The sequence below is a fragment of the Procambarus clarkii genome, chromosome 6 (assembly GCF_040958095.1).
Source record: "Procambarus clarkii isolate CNS0578487 chromosome 6, FALCON_Pclarkii_2.0, whole genome shotgun sequence".
NCBI classification, from domain to species: domain Eukaryota; kingdom Metazoa; phylum Arthropoda; class Malacostraca; order Decapoda; family Cambaridae; genus Procambarus; species Procambarus clarkii.
The window spans coordinates 32,949,472-32,966,474 of NC_091155.1; the positions used below are offsets into that span (position 1 = coordinate 32,949,472).

Here is a 17,003-nt window from a genome sequence, read left to right on the forward strand (position 1 = left end):
TGGGTGAGAGAGTGTGCCTCCTCAAACACCCGGGTCAAAACAGAAGACATCGGAAAGAATATTCAAGAATGACAACAGGTCAGCAGGAGGGGAACAGTCAGAAAGTAGAAGAGGTTGGGGGGAAAAATTTAAACATGAGGAAGAGGAAAAGGCAACCAGTAAAGTTATTAAAGTGAGCAGAAGGAGCATACAGCTTCAAAAGGACAGAGGACAAACTGTCCCATACAGCATCACACTCGTCAGCCGCACACCAAGCCCCCCTCACGACGGTAACGGCCTGGAAAGGGAGGGGGGGGGGAGCACTTTTCAAACACGTGCCCAGAACAAACGGCTACATGCAGCTCATGCTCTGGTTCACACAATTACAAGGACTGCACTGTCAAAGCCAAGAAATGCGGGAATTGTGGAGAACAAAATGCCGCCACCTCCTACCTTTGCAAAAAAAGGAAGGAGTAACTGAAGAAGATTAAGGAGATGATTACTACGCTATAGACCACCCAGAGGAAAGTCGCCGCGACCATGGACCTTGGACCTGACCAGTTCCCGAGACCACATTCAACAAGCCAGATGTAGATGGCAGCTGTATGGACAGCGTGCACATAGCGTGCCTCAACAACAAGACCCAATAACACCAGGAACGACAACATCCACACAGAATATACATATTAAAGTCATCATTGTATATGCAGACCGAGCTGCGAAACAAGATCACAACCTGTTCCTCAGGACAGTGAACGAGCTTCTGAAAGCTAACGGCATCGCGCAAGTACTGCTACCAGAGACTGAACGCGAAAATGTAACCACTCAAACAGACGCCCCACGGACGACGACAAACAGTTCACATCACAAAAGAAACAGGAATACTGGCGACATAGGACGTAAAGTAGTACACTTTTTAAGACGAGCATGTGAACGTTGAAGATCTCTCCGGCGAAGATGAGAATGGTTCCGAAGATGCTGTCTCGACTTCTTAAAGGGTACGAACACCCATGTTTGAAGGTCACAATGCATCTGGCATTTTAGACAGACACAGATCGATACACCGCTTTAAAAAATGGCCAGGCGATCACCATCGATGGACCCCGGAATGTCATCGAGGATCTTCTACGGTACACTGTCGCCTGTGGAGACCTTTGTACAGACACGAAGCCAAAACAAGAAACAGAAGAACAGGAAAAATAGAGCCCTGAGGCTCTACAGCATCGCAGAGATTCTGATGCTGTAGTGGAATATCAAACAAAGATTTCTGGGTGCTGTTAGGGCCCTCTTGAACCCCTTTCCCTGGAGCTTTGTGCGGTGTGATTGACACAGCTGTCTATCAAAAAATCCTCGCCCTTCCTGTGTTGGGCCCCTGGCTCTACTCTCTACAACGCCGAAGCTTCTATACTTCTGACTGTCCAACTTTCCAGACTCCATTCATCACCAGATCTACAGTACCAGCTACTGGTACTGGTAATGACTTCAAACAGGCTCCACTTATGGGCAATTCATGTCCGTGCCACCTTTGGGTTGGCTTAATCTTTATCAATCAATCAATCACTGTTCCATCACAATCAACTTGATAATGGTCCGAAACGTCGTCGGCTCGTCATCTTCTGGTGTGTGGTCTGGTCATCCACTGTTCACCTGAATGTACTCCCCTAATCTAACCAACCTAATTTAACCTAGCTCTTGGACCCGCTCCTAACTGCAATTTCCTTACACCTTATACGCCTGTTCACATAAATGTACTTGTATTATAGTACCCACCCAACCTATTCTAATATAATTACCACCTCATACCTCTGTTCACCCGCCTAATGCAACCAACTAACTGCATTATCCTGTTCGTGCACACCGAGCTTACGTTACAAATTAGCTCTCCGACCTTCGCCATCCCTCGGGGAGCCGTCCCTGCTCGCCCACGCCGCTGCTCCAATGGCGCGTTGACCCACATCGTATCAGGAGTCTTATCTCAGCACACACACAGCCGCCCCCCCCCCCTCCTCCCCCTCCCAAGCACTCCAATTATTGTGCATTGAGTAGCGGGGCACTCAAGATGTTCCGAGCATAAGGGACGTCTTAACCAACCCTCGCTCCTATTGCATTGTTCATTAAAGGCTAATTGATTAGAAACATACTTAGCAACACCACAAGGTTCGGCCAGGTCATACCTTAAGAATGAACGGCCGTTCACTGTACGTTATACAGGTTTGGTTTAATATAAATATTGCATACTTATTAATGTCGCTAATTAATACACGGAGAAATCCCACTAACGTCATACATATATCAATGAGAAAATCAACTGGAGCTCTGAGGTGACTCGAACCCCTGCCACCGAGACACTCCCAGTTGCAAGCGCTACCACTGTACCACCCTGACGGTATAAGTTATACAACCTGGAATTCTTACTGAATCGACAGGAAGTGTGGAGACCTCTACTGAAGCCACTCCAAGTTTTGTGTATAGCCCACAGGCACTCTCGTGTAGATAAAGTGGAATCCCAGGTTGTATAACTTATATCTCGTCAGGGTGGTACAGTGGTAGAGCTTACGGTCGAGAGTGCCTTGATCGCGGGGATTGAGTCACTTCAGAGCTCTAGTTGATTTTCTCCTCGGTATTCCCCATATAATGGCCATTCATCCACTAGTCTTGGCAACAAGTAACTCACTAAGCCAACACGTCAAGGGGACCGACAAGAATGAGAGAAGACGAACCAGCAATGCTTGATCTGATATTCATCCTGAATGAGTCGGATATAAGGGAAGTTAAGTTGGAAGCCCAATTGAGAATGAGTGATCACAGTGTACTGATATTTGAGTACCTGGTAGAGAATTGGGAGTAATCTCCCAAAAAAACAGAACTAGAAAACTATGGACTATGTCACCCAAAAGTGTTAGGAGGTAATAAACAGGTGTATCCCGGCTCGAAAGGGAAAAAAATGAGAAACAAAAGAAGAATCCGTGGTTTAATAGGGCATGTATGGAAGCAAAGGAAAATAACAAAAGGGCATAGAGGAACTTCCGAAATAACAGAGCAGCAGAAAGCAGAGAGAGAGATACCAGAGAGCCAGGAATGAGTATGTTAGTGTGAGAAGTGAAGCAGAGAGACAGTATGAATTTTACATAGCAAATAAAGCCAAGACCGAGCCAAAACTGATCCACAGCCACATCAGGAGGAAAACAACCGTGAGAGAACAGGTGAGGAAACTTAAAACGGGTGAGGACAGGTACACAGAGAAGGACAAAGAGATATGTGAAGAACTTAACAAGAGATACCAGGAGGTCTTCACAATAGAACGGGGTGAAGTCCTCGAGCTAGGAGAGGTGGTCTTGGAAGGTTCGAAATTACCAAATCTGTTGGATCTGGATGTGAGAAAGGCTGTTGGTCCGGACAGAATCTCACAATGGTATTGAAAAAATGTGTAGGAGCACTTTGCTTACCACTCTCCATAGTGTATAGTAGGTCACTGGAGACAGGAGACTTACCAGAAATATGGAAGTCGGCTAATGTAGTCCCAGTATTAAAAAAGGGTGACAGGCAAGAGGCACTGAACTACAGGCCAGTTTGTCTTTAATTTGTATACCATGCAAGGTGATGGAGAAGATCGTGAGAAAACCTAGTAACACATCTAGAGAGAAGGGACTTCGTGACACACCACCAACATGAAGTTTAGTTTGTTTGATCACTTCATGTAAACTTAAGTGTGTTTCGTTTTATAAACAGTGTCGTTTGATATATATATATATATATATATATATATATATATATATATATATATATATATATATATATATATATATATATATATATATATATATATATATATATATATATATATATATCCTTTCTGATAGGCATTTCTGTTCATTACGAGTTCTTTGTTTTGTTATTTATGTTTTATGTGACTTGTGTTTCTTGTAGTTCTGATGATGAATACGGTTGTATTCGAAATGTCATAGTTTTTACTTAAAAGTAAAAAAGAGCATTTACAAGATGATTGTTTTATCTCTTGTTCTCCTTTTTATTTTGAAAAAACGAATCCCGAAGAGAACATCTATCATAAGGAATATAAATATTTATTTATATTTCCTTATCTTTTTTTTCTTTTGCAATTAATGAGGGAAGGAGTTCTGGTCAGTATTTCATCTGGAAATTATGTACTTGGGCTGGGTTTTCATCTAGTAAATCGAGGCTCTTGGGCCACCAGCTGTGGAAGCGGGGTGTCACATCTCGGCCCACCAGCTGTGGGAGTGTGGCGTCTCATCTTGGGCCACCAGCTGTGGGAGCGGGGCGTCTCATCTTGGGCCACCAGCTGTGGGAGCGGGGCGTCTCATCTTGGGCCACCAGCTGTGGGAGTGGGGCGTCTCATCTTGAGCCACCAGCTGTGGGAGTGGGGCGTCTCATCTTGGGCCACCAGCTGTGGGAGCGGGGCGTCTCATCTTGGGCCACCAGCTGTGGGAGTGGGGCGTCTCATCTTGGGCCACCAGCTGTGGGAGCGGGGCGTCTCATCTTGGGCCACCAGCTGTGGGAGCGGGGCGTCTCATCTTGGGCCACCAGCTGTGGGAGCGGGGCGTCTCATCTTGGGCCACCAGCTGTGGGAGTGGGGCGTCTCATCTTGAGCCACCGGCTGTGGGAGTGGGGCGTCTCATCTTGGGCCACCAGCTGTGGGAGCGGGGCGTCTCATCTTGGGCCACCAGCTGTGAGAATGGGGCGTCTCATCTTGGGCCACCAGCTGTGGGAGTGGGGCGTATCGTCTTGGGCCACCAGCCGTGAGCGGGACGTCTCATCTTTGGCCACCAGCTGTGGGAGTAGGGCGTCTCCTCTTAGTCCACCAGGTGTGTTAGTGGGGCGTCTCATCTTGGGCCACCAGCTGTGGGAGTGAGGCGTCTCATCTTGGGCCACCAGCTGTGGGAGTGGGGCGTCTCATCTTGGGCCACCAGCTGTGGGAGTGGGGCGTCTCATCTTGGGCCACCAGCTGTGGGAGTGGGGCGTCTCATCTTGGGCCACCAGCTGTGTGTGCGGGGCGTCTCCTCTTGCAGTAATCTCTCTAACTTTGGGTCTTCTAACATTTCAATGGTGTTCCACACCCTGATAGCTTGGTGCTGTAGTTTCATGTTTTTTGATTGTATGTTCTGGAGTTCATGGAGCTCCTGGATTGTCTAATCATATGATGGACGGTGTTTTGCTGCTCGCCTTGGTGCCTTATTTTGCACTGTTTGTAGTTTTTGTATGTTAGTGCCACATAGACAGGCCCAGGGAAACAAACATAGTGCCACAAAGACAGACCCAGGGGGAAACAAATAGAGTGCCACAAAGACATTAGGACAAGCTGGAGAAATTGTCTAGAAAAGGGCTACAAAAATTCAACTCAGGAAAGTGTAAAATAATGTAATTAGGTGAAGGGAGCAGAAGGCTGAACACAAAGAACCATCTGGGTGGTGATATCCTGCAAGAGTCAAATAGAGAGAAAGATCTGGGGGTTGATATCACACCGAACCTGTCCACAGAACCCCACATCAAAGGGATATCATCAGCAGCATAGGCTAGATTGTCCAACATAAGAACTGCCTTTAGAAACTTGTGTAGGAATCATTCAAAACCTTGTATAACACTTATGTCAGACCAATCCTGGAGTATGCAGCCCAAGCCTGGAGTCCATAGTTAGTTAAAGAGACAGACACAGACAACCAACAGAATGCCACAGAGAACATACCCTCGTCTTGCCCTCCCACCCACCTTCCAGGGAGGGATCCGAACTGGCGTCACCTTTCTAAGGGTTACTATTAAGCCTCGCCCCTCTTCCGGGGTATTTAAACCCTTTACGTCACCTGTGTTATTGTCACCAATGTTTACATTCGTTCCCGGTAGTTCTTTCCTAATACTTCTGTTCACCCTCGTCTGTGTTAACTTCTGACCCTCAAGGTCACGGCCGAAACTGATTACTTTCCGATTTGTCCAACTCAAGAGTTCAGATTTCTACTTTCTAATTTCGTTGTATGTCGGTATATGTACTATTGTCCTCATCGTTACTATAAGTACTACCACTACTGGTGGATGGGCTGCACCATGCAATTATCTATCCATCTGTTTATCCATCTAACCATCCATTTGTCCATCTACCTATACATCTATCTATTCATTTATCCATCCATCTCTCTTTCCATCTATCAGTTTATCCATCTATCAATTCATTTATTTATCTATCTATCAGTTTATCCATTTACCTACTCATTTTCCTATCCATCCATCTATCCAGCAATTTTTACATCCACTTACCAATCTGTATATCAATCTATTCATCAACCTATCCATTTATCCATCGATCTATGTATTCATCCATCTATTCGTCTTTTTATCTATATATTTATCCATCTATTCTTAAATCTATCTATCCGTCCATCTATCTATCCGTCCATCTATCTGTTCTTCCATCTATCAACAAACCTGTCTGTCGATACCTCTATCCATCTATCCTTTCATCTATTCAGCAATCTATCAATCAATAGCCACTTGTCCATCCATCCATCTACTGTCTGTCTGTCTCTGTCTTTGTCTCGGTCTCAGAGATTCTGTCTATTATGTCTAACTTGTGGGTTGGCTGCCGGTGAGAGCAGCTTAGTGATAATACTAAACAAAATACTAGTGACCCGGGGCCAGATTCACGAAAGCACTTACGAACGTGTACATCTTTTCTCAATCTTTGTCGGCTTTGTTTCCAATTATTAAACAGTTAATGAGCTCCGAAGCACCAGGAGGCTGTTTATAACAATAACAACAGTTGAATGGGAAGTTTTCATGCTTGTAAACTGTTTAATAAATGTTACCAAAGCCGTCAAAGATTGAAGAAAGATGTACACGTGCGTAAGTGCTTTCGTGAATCTGGCCCCTGGTACTCAGGTACAGGGCCGAGATTAGAGAAATCTTTGTCGCTGTGGAAGAATTATCTGTTTCATGCGTGTTCAAGCAAATTATTAAATTTATGTCAGTCTTCCCGAGGTCATTGTACATTACTGTAAGAAACTATTTATTTTCAAAAGTTTGTTTTGAAAATACTTAGTTGTGTAGCTGGTTGGAATTGGCAGAAAATGGTGGTGGGGGTCTGAATGTGACCCCCCCCCCCTGGCACACTGTTCCCTTGGGGGTCTGAGTGTGACCCCCCCCCCCGTGGCACACTGTTCCCTTGGGGGTCTGAGTGTGACCCTCCCCCCTGGCACACTGTTCCCTTGGGGGTCTGAGTGTGACCCTCCCCCCTGGTACACTGTTCCCTTGGGGGTCTGAGTGTGACCGCCCCCCCCCCCGATGGCACACTGTTCCCTTGGGAGTCTGAGTGTGACCCCCCCCCCCCTGGCACACTGTTCCCTTGGGGGTCTGAGTGTGACCCTCCCCCCCCCTGGCACACTGTTCCCTTGGGGGTCTGAGTGTGACCCTCCCCCGTGGCACACTGTTCCCTTGGGGGCCTGAGTGTGACCCCCCTCCGGTGGCACACTGTTCCCTTGGGAGTCTGAGTGTGACCCCCCCCCCTGGTACACTGTTCCCTTGGGGGTCTGAGTGTGACCCTCCCCCCTGGTACACTGTTCCCTTGGGGGTCTGAGTGTGACCCTCCCCCCTGGCACACTGTTCCCTTGGGGGCCTGAGTGTGACCCCCCCCGTGGCACACTGTTCCCTTGGGGGTCTGAGTGTGAACCCCCCCCCCCTGGCACACTGTTCCCTTGGGAGTCTGAGTGTGACCCTTCCCCCCCCCCCCCCCCCCTTCCCCGGACACACTCTTCCTTTGTGAATTCTGGCCACACAGACCAAAGTTGTGTTAGGAGCTGGCCGCGCACTGAAAGAAAATGATAGTGGATGGAAGACAAAGTAACACCGGTAACTGCAGTAAACACCACAGGCTTCGTAATACAGGCAAGTTGGATTCACACCGGTATCCTTTCATTTACTTATTTTATTTATATAGTCTTAGCCTATTTACTATACCTAAATTTGCGGTAAACACATCATGCATGCCTATTACCTCTATGTCACGAAGTTAATATTAAAAATCATATTTAACATGGTATACATACGATGCAGAATTATTTTGCCTAAAGTCCCTGGCAGGGAAGTGTAGGAAGGCAGCAACTCACCTGCCGTAGTTGTGGCGGCGAACACCGTGCCAGGCAGCAGGAGCAGGAGCAGGAGCTGGGGGATGAGCAGGGGAGAGGACAGGCGGGGTGTCATAGCTCCTCACCCACACGCTCCACCACCGACCCTGAGAGGAGAACACGCTGTTAATTGCGTGTCTAATGATTCTATGATAAGTTATCTCTAATTCTGTTTTGCTGTTATTATGTGTCATTGTAAGTAAGTAATCATCACATGAAGGCGCCAAGCAGGGAAGATAATGTGGCGCACGTCATTATAAGGATTTGTATGTTTTACACACCTAATCTCCCCCCCCCCCTCCTAGTGTGTTCTCACCTGTTTGTTCTCACGTGTTTGTGCTTGCGGGGATTGAGCTTTGTCTCTTTGGTCCCGCCTCTCAACTGTCAATCAACTGGTGTACAGATTCCTGAGCCGACAGGGCTCTATCATACCTACATTTGAAACTGTGTATGGAGTCAGCCTCCACCACATCACTTCCTAATGCATTCCACTTGTTAACTACTCTGACACTGAAAAAATTCTTTCTAATGTCTCTGTGGCTCATTTGGGTACTAAGTTTCCACCTGTGTTCCCTTGTTCGTGTTCCACCCGTGCTGAAGAGTTTGCCTTTATCCCTCTATCAATTCCCCTGAGAATTTTGTAGGTGCTTATCGTGTCTTATCATGTGTCCATATGTGCATTGAACTGTGTAGTGTGACTTATGCGAGATCACGGCTGTTACATATAATCTCCCTCGCATAAACATCAAGCTTAATTATTCATATAGGTTTTCAAGATTTCTCCTCATATGAAAAACACACGAAAAACACAGTTTAAACAAAAAAAAACAGGTTTTTCTTGTCACAGAGGCGGTACCCCTAAGAAATATATATATATATATATTATATATATATATATATATATATATATATATATATATATATATATATATATATATATATATATATATATATATGTCGTACCTAGTAGCCAGAACGCACTTCTCGGCCTTCTTTATCTTCGAGAAAGAAGGAGTGAAGGGTACCTTTGCTTACGTAGATGATGTCTTTGTGTGTGGAGATTCTGAAGAAGACCATGATTAAAATTTGAAACATTTATGGACGTTGCAAGAAGGTGTAACCTGACCCTGAATCTTGAAAAGTGTAGTTTTCGACTCCGGTCTATAAAGCTATTGGGATACCTTAGACAAGAAGGAGAAATTAGACCTGACCCGGAACGCCTCGAGCCACTGTTAAAACTTCCACTGCCAAGCAACACAGGTTCTTTACGCAGAACGACGGGAATGCTTGCACATTACTCGCGTTGGGTGCCAGGGTTTTCTGAAAAATTCTGTCCCCTCTCTCATGATAATGGGGTTTCCTTATCTGCTGCCGCTGCAAAAGCATTTGAAGGATTGAAACGAGACATTGCTGAGGCAGTGGTTCGAGCAATCGACCCCAACAGCTCCTTTCGCTGTGGAAACTGATGTTTCAGATCATGCCAAAGCCGCTACCATAACCCAGAATGAACACCCAGTAGTTTTCTTCTCCCAAACACTTTCAAATAGTGAACCGAGGCACTCATTGGCGGAGAAGGAAGTTGATGCCATTGTTGAAGCTCTAAGGAAGTGGCGACACTATCTCACTGAACGCCATTTTCGGCTTGTGACAGCGCAGTGTTGCTCTGATGTTTAACTCTAAATCAGCTGGTAAAATTAAAAATGATAAAATAGCTAGATGGCGACTCGAACTCTCCTGTTACCACTACGACATGGCAACATACCCACTGATGCATTCTCGCGCGTATGTGGTGCCACCAGTGTGGATGAATTTAAAGAAATGCATGACAATCTGTGTCACCCTGGAGTGTCTCGTATGGCTCATTTTGTCCGATATCAAAATCTGCCTTATTCTGTGGAAGAAGTGAAGAAGATGACTAATTCTTGCTATGCATGCTCTGAACTTAAACCTCGGTTTTGCAAGTTTGACTCCGGGCATTTGATTAATACTACTCAGCCATTTGAATGACACAAGAAAGGTCCTTTTTAAAGGACCTCTTCCATCGCAATCAAGGAATAAATATATATTAAAAATATAAATGGTGGTGGTACTGGAGTGTGGTGATGGTGGTGGAGTGTGGTGGTGGTGGTGGAGCATGGTGTTGGTGGTGCTGGAGTATGGTATTGGTGGAGTGTGGTGGTGGTGCTGGAGTGTGGTGGTGCTGGAGAGTGGTGGCGGTGCTGGAGTGTGGTGGTGGTGCTGGAGTGTGGTGATGGTGGTGCTGGAGTGTGGTGGTGGTGGTGCTGGAGTGTGGTGGTGGTGGTGCTGGAGTGTGGTGGTGGTGCTGGAGTGTGGTGGTGGTGTTGGAGTGTGGTGGTGGTGCTGGAGTGTGGTGGTGGTGGTGCTGGAGTGTGGTGGTGGTGGTGCTGGAGTGTGGTGGTGGTGCTGGAGTGTGGTGGTGGTGGTGCTGGAGTGTGGTGGTGCTCTATTTATTTATTTATTTATTTATTTATTTATTTATTTATTTATTTATTTATTTAATTTATATATATATACATGAAGGTACGTTGGGTTCATGAGAGTACATATAGCATTGATGTTTTTACATTCTTGTAAAGCAACTAACATGCATAGCATTTCGGGCAGGTTCTGAATCTAACGGATAATTTTATGTAGTTAATTTGTATAAAAAATTGAAGAACGTTAACAAGTACATTGTAAGGAAATTTTCAGAAATTTAATAGGTACCTCATAGTAAAATTTGAGGATCATCAACTGGTACATTGTAGCATAATTTGAGGATTATGTCCGGGTACATTGCAGTAAAATTTGCGTTCAACATAACAATCATGATATAAGATGAGAGCAGTGATTACAAAGGTGAAGTTGTATGGCTTAGGCCACGTATATTAGGGGAATGGGTAGCACAAGATACAATGTGAGTTTCATGCGTACTAGGTTGGAAACTATGTGATGTAATTAGGTACTTTTGAATAAGGCATTGGTTTGACAGCTTTTTAATTCGTTAGGGACTGAGTTAACAAGATTACGTACCTTCATTTGCATAGTGTTTATACATATTTAGTTTACTCTGAGGATATCAAAGAGATATTTATTTATGGTGTGGTGATTATGGGTTCAATTACATCTGTCAAAGAAGAGTTTCAGGATCAGATTTGCACTTAAGAACAAGGTTTTGTACATGTAAATGGCATAAAAGAATGTGTGGAGTGAATTTATTTGTAGACTGTTTAGGGATTTAAACAGAGGGGCTGTGTGTTGTGTGATACCAGCGATTGTTATTGTTATGATAGCAGATGTTTGCTTGGTGATGATGGACTTGAGGTAGTTTGCAGTAGTTGAGCCCCGTGCACAGATACCGTATGTAAGATAGGGATCGATTAGCGCTTGTATAATAAGAAGAGAACAGAGTTTGAAACATAATATCTGCTTTTAGAAAGTATACCGACCGCATTAAAGAATTCTTTGGTTATGTGTTGTATGTGGGTGCTGAAGTTGAGCCTCTTGTCTATGTATAGGCCAAGGAACTTTCCATCATTTTTATTGTTGGTGTTAACATTGTCTATCTGAAGCTGAATTGCATTTGTTGATTTGCTTCCAAATAATATGTTGTAGGTCTTTTTTTAAGTTTAGTGTGATTTTGTTGGTTGACATCCATAAGTAGCCTTTTTTTTAATTCGTTATTTACAACATTATTTTGTGTGTTTGGGATGGAGTCTGAGTAGATAAGGGTCAGAATATAGTTTCGTCAGCAAATAGTATAGGTTTAAGAATATTAGAGACATTAGGCAGTTCATTGATGTATATACGAGAGGTCATAGGATGCTGCCCTGTGGGACTCCTACGGTTAATGTTAGAGTGGGAGAGGTTATATCATTGATGGCTACATATTGGTGTCTGTTCCTAAGATAGGATCGAAAATAGTTCAGGGTAAGGCCTCGGATTCCATAGTGGTGAAGTTTAAGTAAGAGGTTATCTTGAGGTTATCTTGAGATGATTTCGGGGCTTTAGTGTCCCCGCGGCCCGGTCCTCGACCAGGCCTCCACCCCCAGGAAGCAGCCCGTGACAGCTGACTAACTCCCAGGTACCTATTTACTGCTAGGTAACAGGGGCATTCAGGGTGAAAGAAACTTTGCCCATTTGTTTCTAAGTAGTTAGAAGTTAGAGGTAGTTAAGGTTAAGAGTATCGAAGGCTCAGCTCATCGAAGAGGTCAATTGAGAAATCATTTCTGTCGAGGGCTGAGTAGATTATATAAAGCAGACTAATAATTGCATCGTTGCTACTCTTTTTGGGAGCAGAAGCCAAACTAATTATGTTGAATTTAACGAGGTAGGAGCAGAGCTATTTGTAAATATTTTTTTCAAATATTTTTGATAATACAGGTAGATTTGATATTAGTCTGTAATTGTTTATGTCTGCCGGAGTGACTCCTTCATAAACTGGAGTTATTCGTGATTTTTTAAGTATATCAGGGAAGGTATGGCACCCTAGAGAATTGTTGAATAACGGAACTATGGCTGGCGCAAGGGCATGGGAGGCACTCTTGTATACCATACATGATATTTCACTAATGTTCCTAACTTTGGGATTTAGTGAGTGAATGATTGACTTAACATCTGTCGGGCTGACTGGTGAAAGGGGTAGAGAGTTTAAGCTGGCGGTGAGATATGTAGTAACATGTGACTGGGCCTGTGGGATTTTTCTGGCAATGTTAGCACTGGAGTGTGGTGGTGGTGGTGCTGGAGTGTGGTGGTGGTGGTGCTGGAGTATGGTGGTGGTGCTGGAGTATGGTGGTGGTGCTGGAGTGTGGTGGTGGTGCTGGAGTGTGGTGGTGGTGGTGCTGGAGTGTGGTGGTGGTGCTGGAGTGTGGTGGGGGTGGTGCTGGAGTGTGATGGGGGTGGTGCTGGAGTGTGGTGGTGGTGGTGCTGGAGTGTGGTGGTGGTGCTGGAGTGTGGTGGGGGTGGTGCTAGAGTGTGATGGGGATGGTGCTGGAGTGTGGTGGTGGTGGTGCTGGAGTGTGGTGGTGGTGGTGCTGGAGTGTGGTGGTGGTGGTGGTGCTGGAGTATGGTGGTGGTGCTGGAGTGTGATGGGGGTGGTGCTGGAGTGTGGTGGTGGTGGTGCTGGAGTGTGGTGGTGGTGGTGCTGGAGTATGGTGGTGGTGCTGGAGTGTGGTGGTGGTGCTGGAGTGTGGTGCTGGTGGTGCTGGAGTGTGGTGGTGGTGGTGCTGGAGTGTGGTGGTGGTGGTGGTGCTGGAGTGTGGTGGTGGTGGTGCTGGAGTGTGGTGGTGGTGGTGGTGCTGGAGTGTGGTGGGGGTGGTGCTGGAGTGTGGTGATCAACCAAGTGTGCGAGTCACAACATGTCCCAGCAATGTTGGCTCAGAGACAGTGTCGTCACACACCTTGAGTGTTACCCTGTGCTTGTACACTCGTCCTCATCTCTATATAATATAGACATAAGAGACTGACCTGGAGGAGGCGGTGGTGATGTGCGCGTCGCTCTAGTAACAACTCCCTGCGACTCTCTCTAATCCTCTCTACTGCCCGGGCCTGGTGCTCGCACAGCCACTACCGTCACTCCCTGATACTCACAATTTAATTTTCAAACGTTCTATCAAGTATATAACGTTATATTGAATACTTTTTATATGGAGTGGTGTGAGTGAGGTGGGGACGAGAACTGAGCAGGTTGTGGTGGGTGACGGGAGGCTGGGGACGCCGCGGGCCTCGTGTCAGAGCAACACTGGCCTCGGCACACCTTGGCTGGCGGTAGATAGTGGAGATATGATCAAGTGGGCACGATGGGCAGGCGCCAGGTAGACCCGTTCTCCACACCATACCCTCCACACAACCACTATATCCACGGCACCCACACCATACCCTTAGCACCCACACCATACACTCAGCACCCACACCATACACTCTGCCCCCACACCATACACTCAGCACCCACACCATACACTCAGCACCCACACCATACACTCAGCACCCACACTATACACTCAACACCCACACCATACACTCTGCCCCCACACTATACACTCAGCACCCACACCATACACTCAACACCCACACCATACACCCAGCACCCACACCATACACTCAGCACCCACACCATACACCCAGCACCCACACCATACACTCAGCACCCACACTATACACTCAGCACCCACACCATACACTCAACACCCACACCATACACCCAGCACCCACACCATACCCTTAGCACCCACACCATACACTCAGCACCCACACCATACACTCAGCACCCACACTATACACTCAGCACCCACACCATACACTCAACACCCACACTATACACTCAGCACCCACACTATACACTCAGCACCCACACCATACACTCAGCACCCACACTATACACTCAGCTCCCACACCATACACTCAACACCCACACTATACACTCAGCTCCCACACCATACACTCAGCACCCACACTATACACTCAACACCCACACTATACACTCAGCACCCACACTATACACTCAACACCCACACTATACACTCAGCACCCACACTATACACTCAACACCCACACTATACACTCAGCACCCACACTATACACTCAACACCCACACTATACACTCAACACCCACACTATACACTCAGCACCCACACTATACACTCAACACCCACACTATACACTCAGCACCCACACTATACACTCAGCACCCACACCATACACTCAGCACCCACACTATACACTCAACACCCACACTATACACTCAGCACCCACACTATACACTCAGCTCCCACACCATACACTCTGCCCCCACACCATACACTCAGCACCCACACCATACACTCAGCACCCACACCATACACTCAGCACCCACACTATACACTCAACACCCACACCATACACTCTGCCCCCACACTATACACTCAGCACCCACACCATACACTCAACACCCACACCATACACCCAGCACCCACACCATACACTCAGCACCCACACTATACACTCAACACCCACACTATACACTCAGCACCCACACTATACACTCAACACCCACACTATACACTCAACACCCACACCATACACTCAGCTCCCACACCATACACTCAACACCCACACTATACACTCAGCACCCACACCATACACTCAGCTCCCACACCATACACTCAGCACCCACACTATACACTCAGCACCCACACCATACACTCAGCACCCACACCATACACTCAGCACCCACACCATACACTCAGCACCCACACCATACACTCAGCACCCACACTATACACTCAACACCCACACTATACACTCAGCTCCCACACCATACACTCAGCTCCCACACCATACACTCAGCACCCACACTATACACTCAGCACCCACACCATACACTCAGCTCCCACACCATACACTCAGCACCCACACCATACACTCAGCACCCACACCATACACTCAACACCCACACCATACACTCAGCTCCCACACTATACACTCAGCACCCACACCATACACTCAGCACCCACACCATACACTCAGCACCCACACCATACACTCAGCACCCACACTATACACTCAGCACCCACACCATACACTCAGCACCCACACCATACACTCAGCACCCACACCATGCACTCAGCACCCACACCATGCACTCAGCACCCACACCATACACTCAACACCCACACTATACACTCAGCCCCCACACCATACACTCAACACCCACACTATACACTCAGCCCCCACACCATACACTCAGCACCCACACCATACACTCAGCACCCACACCATACACTCAGCACCCACACCATACACTCAGCACCCACACCATACACTCAGCACCCACACCATACACTCAGCACCCACACCATACACTCAGCACCCACACTATACACTCAGCACCCACACCATACACTCAGCACCCACACCATACACTCAGCACCCACACCATACACTCAGCACCCACACCATACACTCAGCCCCCACACCATACACTCAACACCCACACTATACACTCAGCCCCCACACCATACACTCAGCACCCACACCATACACTCAGCACCCACACCATACACTCAGCACCCACACCATACACTCAGCACCCACACCATACACTCAGCACCCACACCATACACTCAGCACCCACACCATACACTCAGCACCCACACCATACACTCAGCACCCACACCATACACTCAGCACCCACACCATACACTCAGCACCCACACTATACACTCAGCACCCACACCATACACTCAGCACCCACACCATACACTCAGCACCCACACCATACACTCAGCACCCACACCATACACTCAGCACCCACACCATACACTCAGCACCCACACCATACACTCAGCACCCACACCATACACTCTGCCCCTACACTATACACTCAGCACCAACACCATGCACTCAGCACCCACACCATACACTCTGCCCCTACAAAATACACTCAGCACCAACACCATGCACTCAGCACCCACACCATACACTCTGCCCCTACACTATACACTCAGCACCCACACTATGCACTCAACACCCACACCATACACTCAGCACCCACACCATACACTCAGCACCCACACCATACACTCAACACCCACACCATACACTCAGCACCCACACCATACACTCAGCACCCACACCATACACTCAGCACCCACACCATACACTCAACACCCACACCATACACTCAGCACCCACACTATACACTCAGCACCCACACCATACACTCAACACCCACACCATACACTCAGCACCCACACCATACACTCAACACCCACACCATACACTCAACACCCACACTATACACTCAACACCCACACCATACACTCAACACCCACACTATACACTCAGCACCCACACCATACACTCAACACCCACACTATACACTCAGCACCCACACCATACACT

At 47.0% G+C, this 17,003-nt stretch overlaps 1 protein-coding gene across 1 annotated transcript in view; it reads right to left on the bottom strand.

Moving 5' to 3' along the window:
• The window catches only part of LOC123753944 (uncharacterized), a 260,619-nt gene extending 246,749 nt beyond the window's left edge, over positions 1 to 13,870 (bottom strand). Inside the window, exons 1-2 of the mRNA XM_069308142.1 lie at positions 13,590 to 13,870; positions 8,106 to 8,230 (exon numbers count right to left, since the gene is read on the bottom strand). Of these exons, the coding sequence (XP_069164243.1) occupies positions 8,106 to 8,199 (94 nt within the window). The 5' untranslated portion in view covers positions 8,200 to 8,230; positions 13,590 to 13,870. The remainder of the gene's footprint in view (positions 1 to 8,105; positions 8,231 to 13,589) is intronic.
• Between the last annotated feature and the right edge of the window lie 3,133 nt (positions 13,871 to 17,003).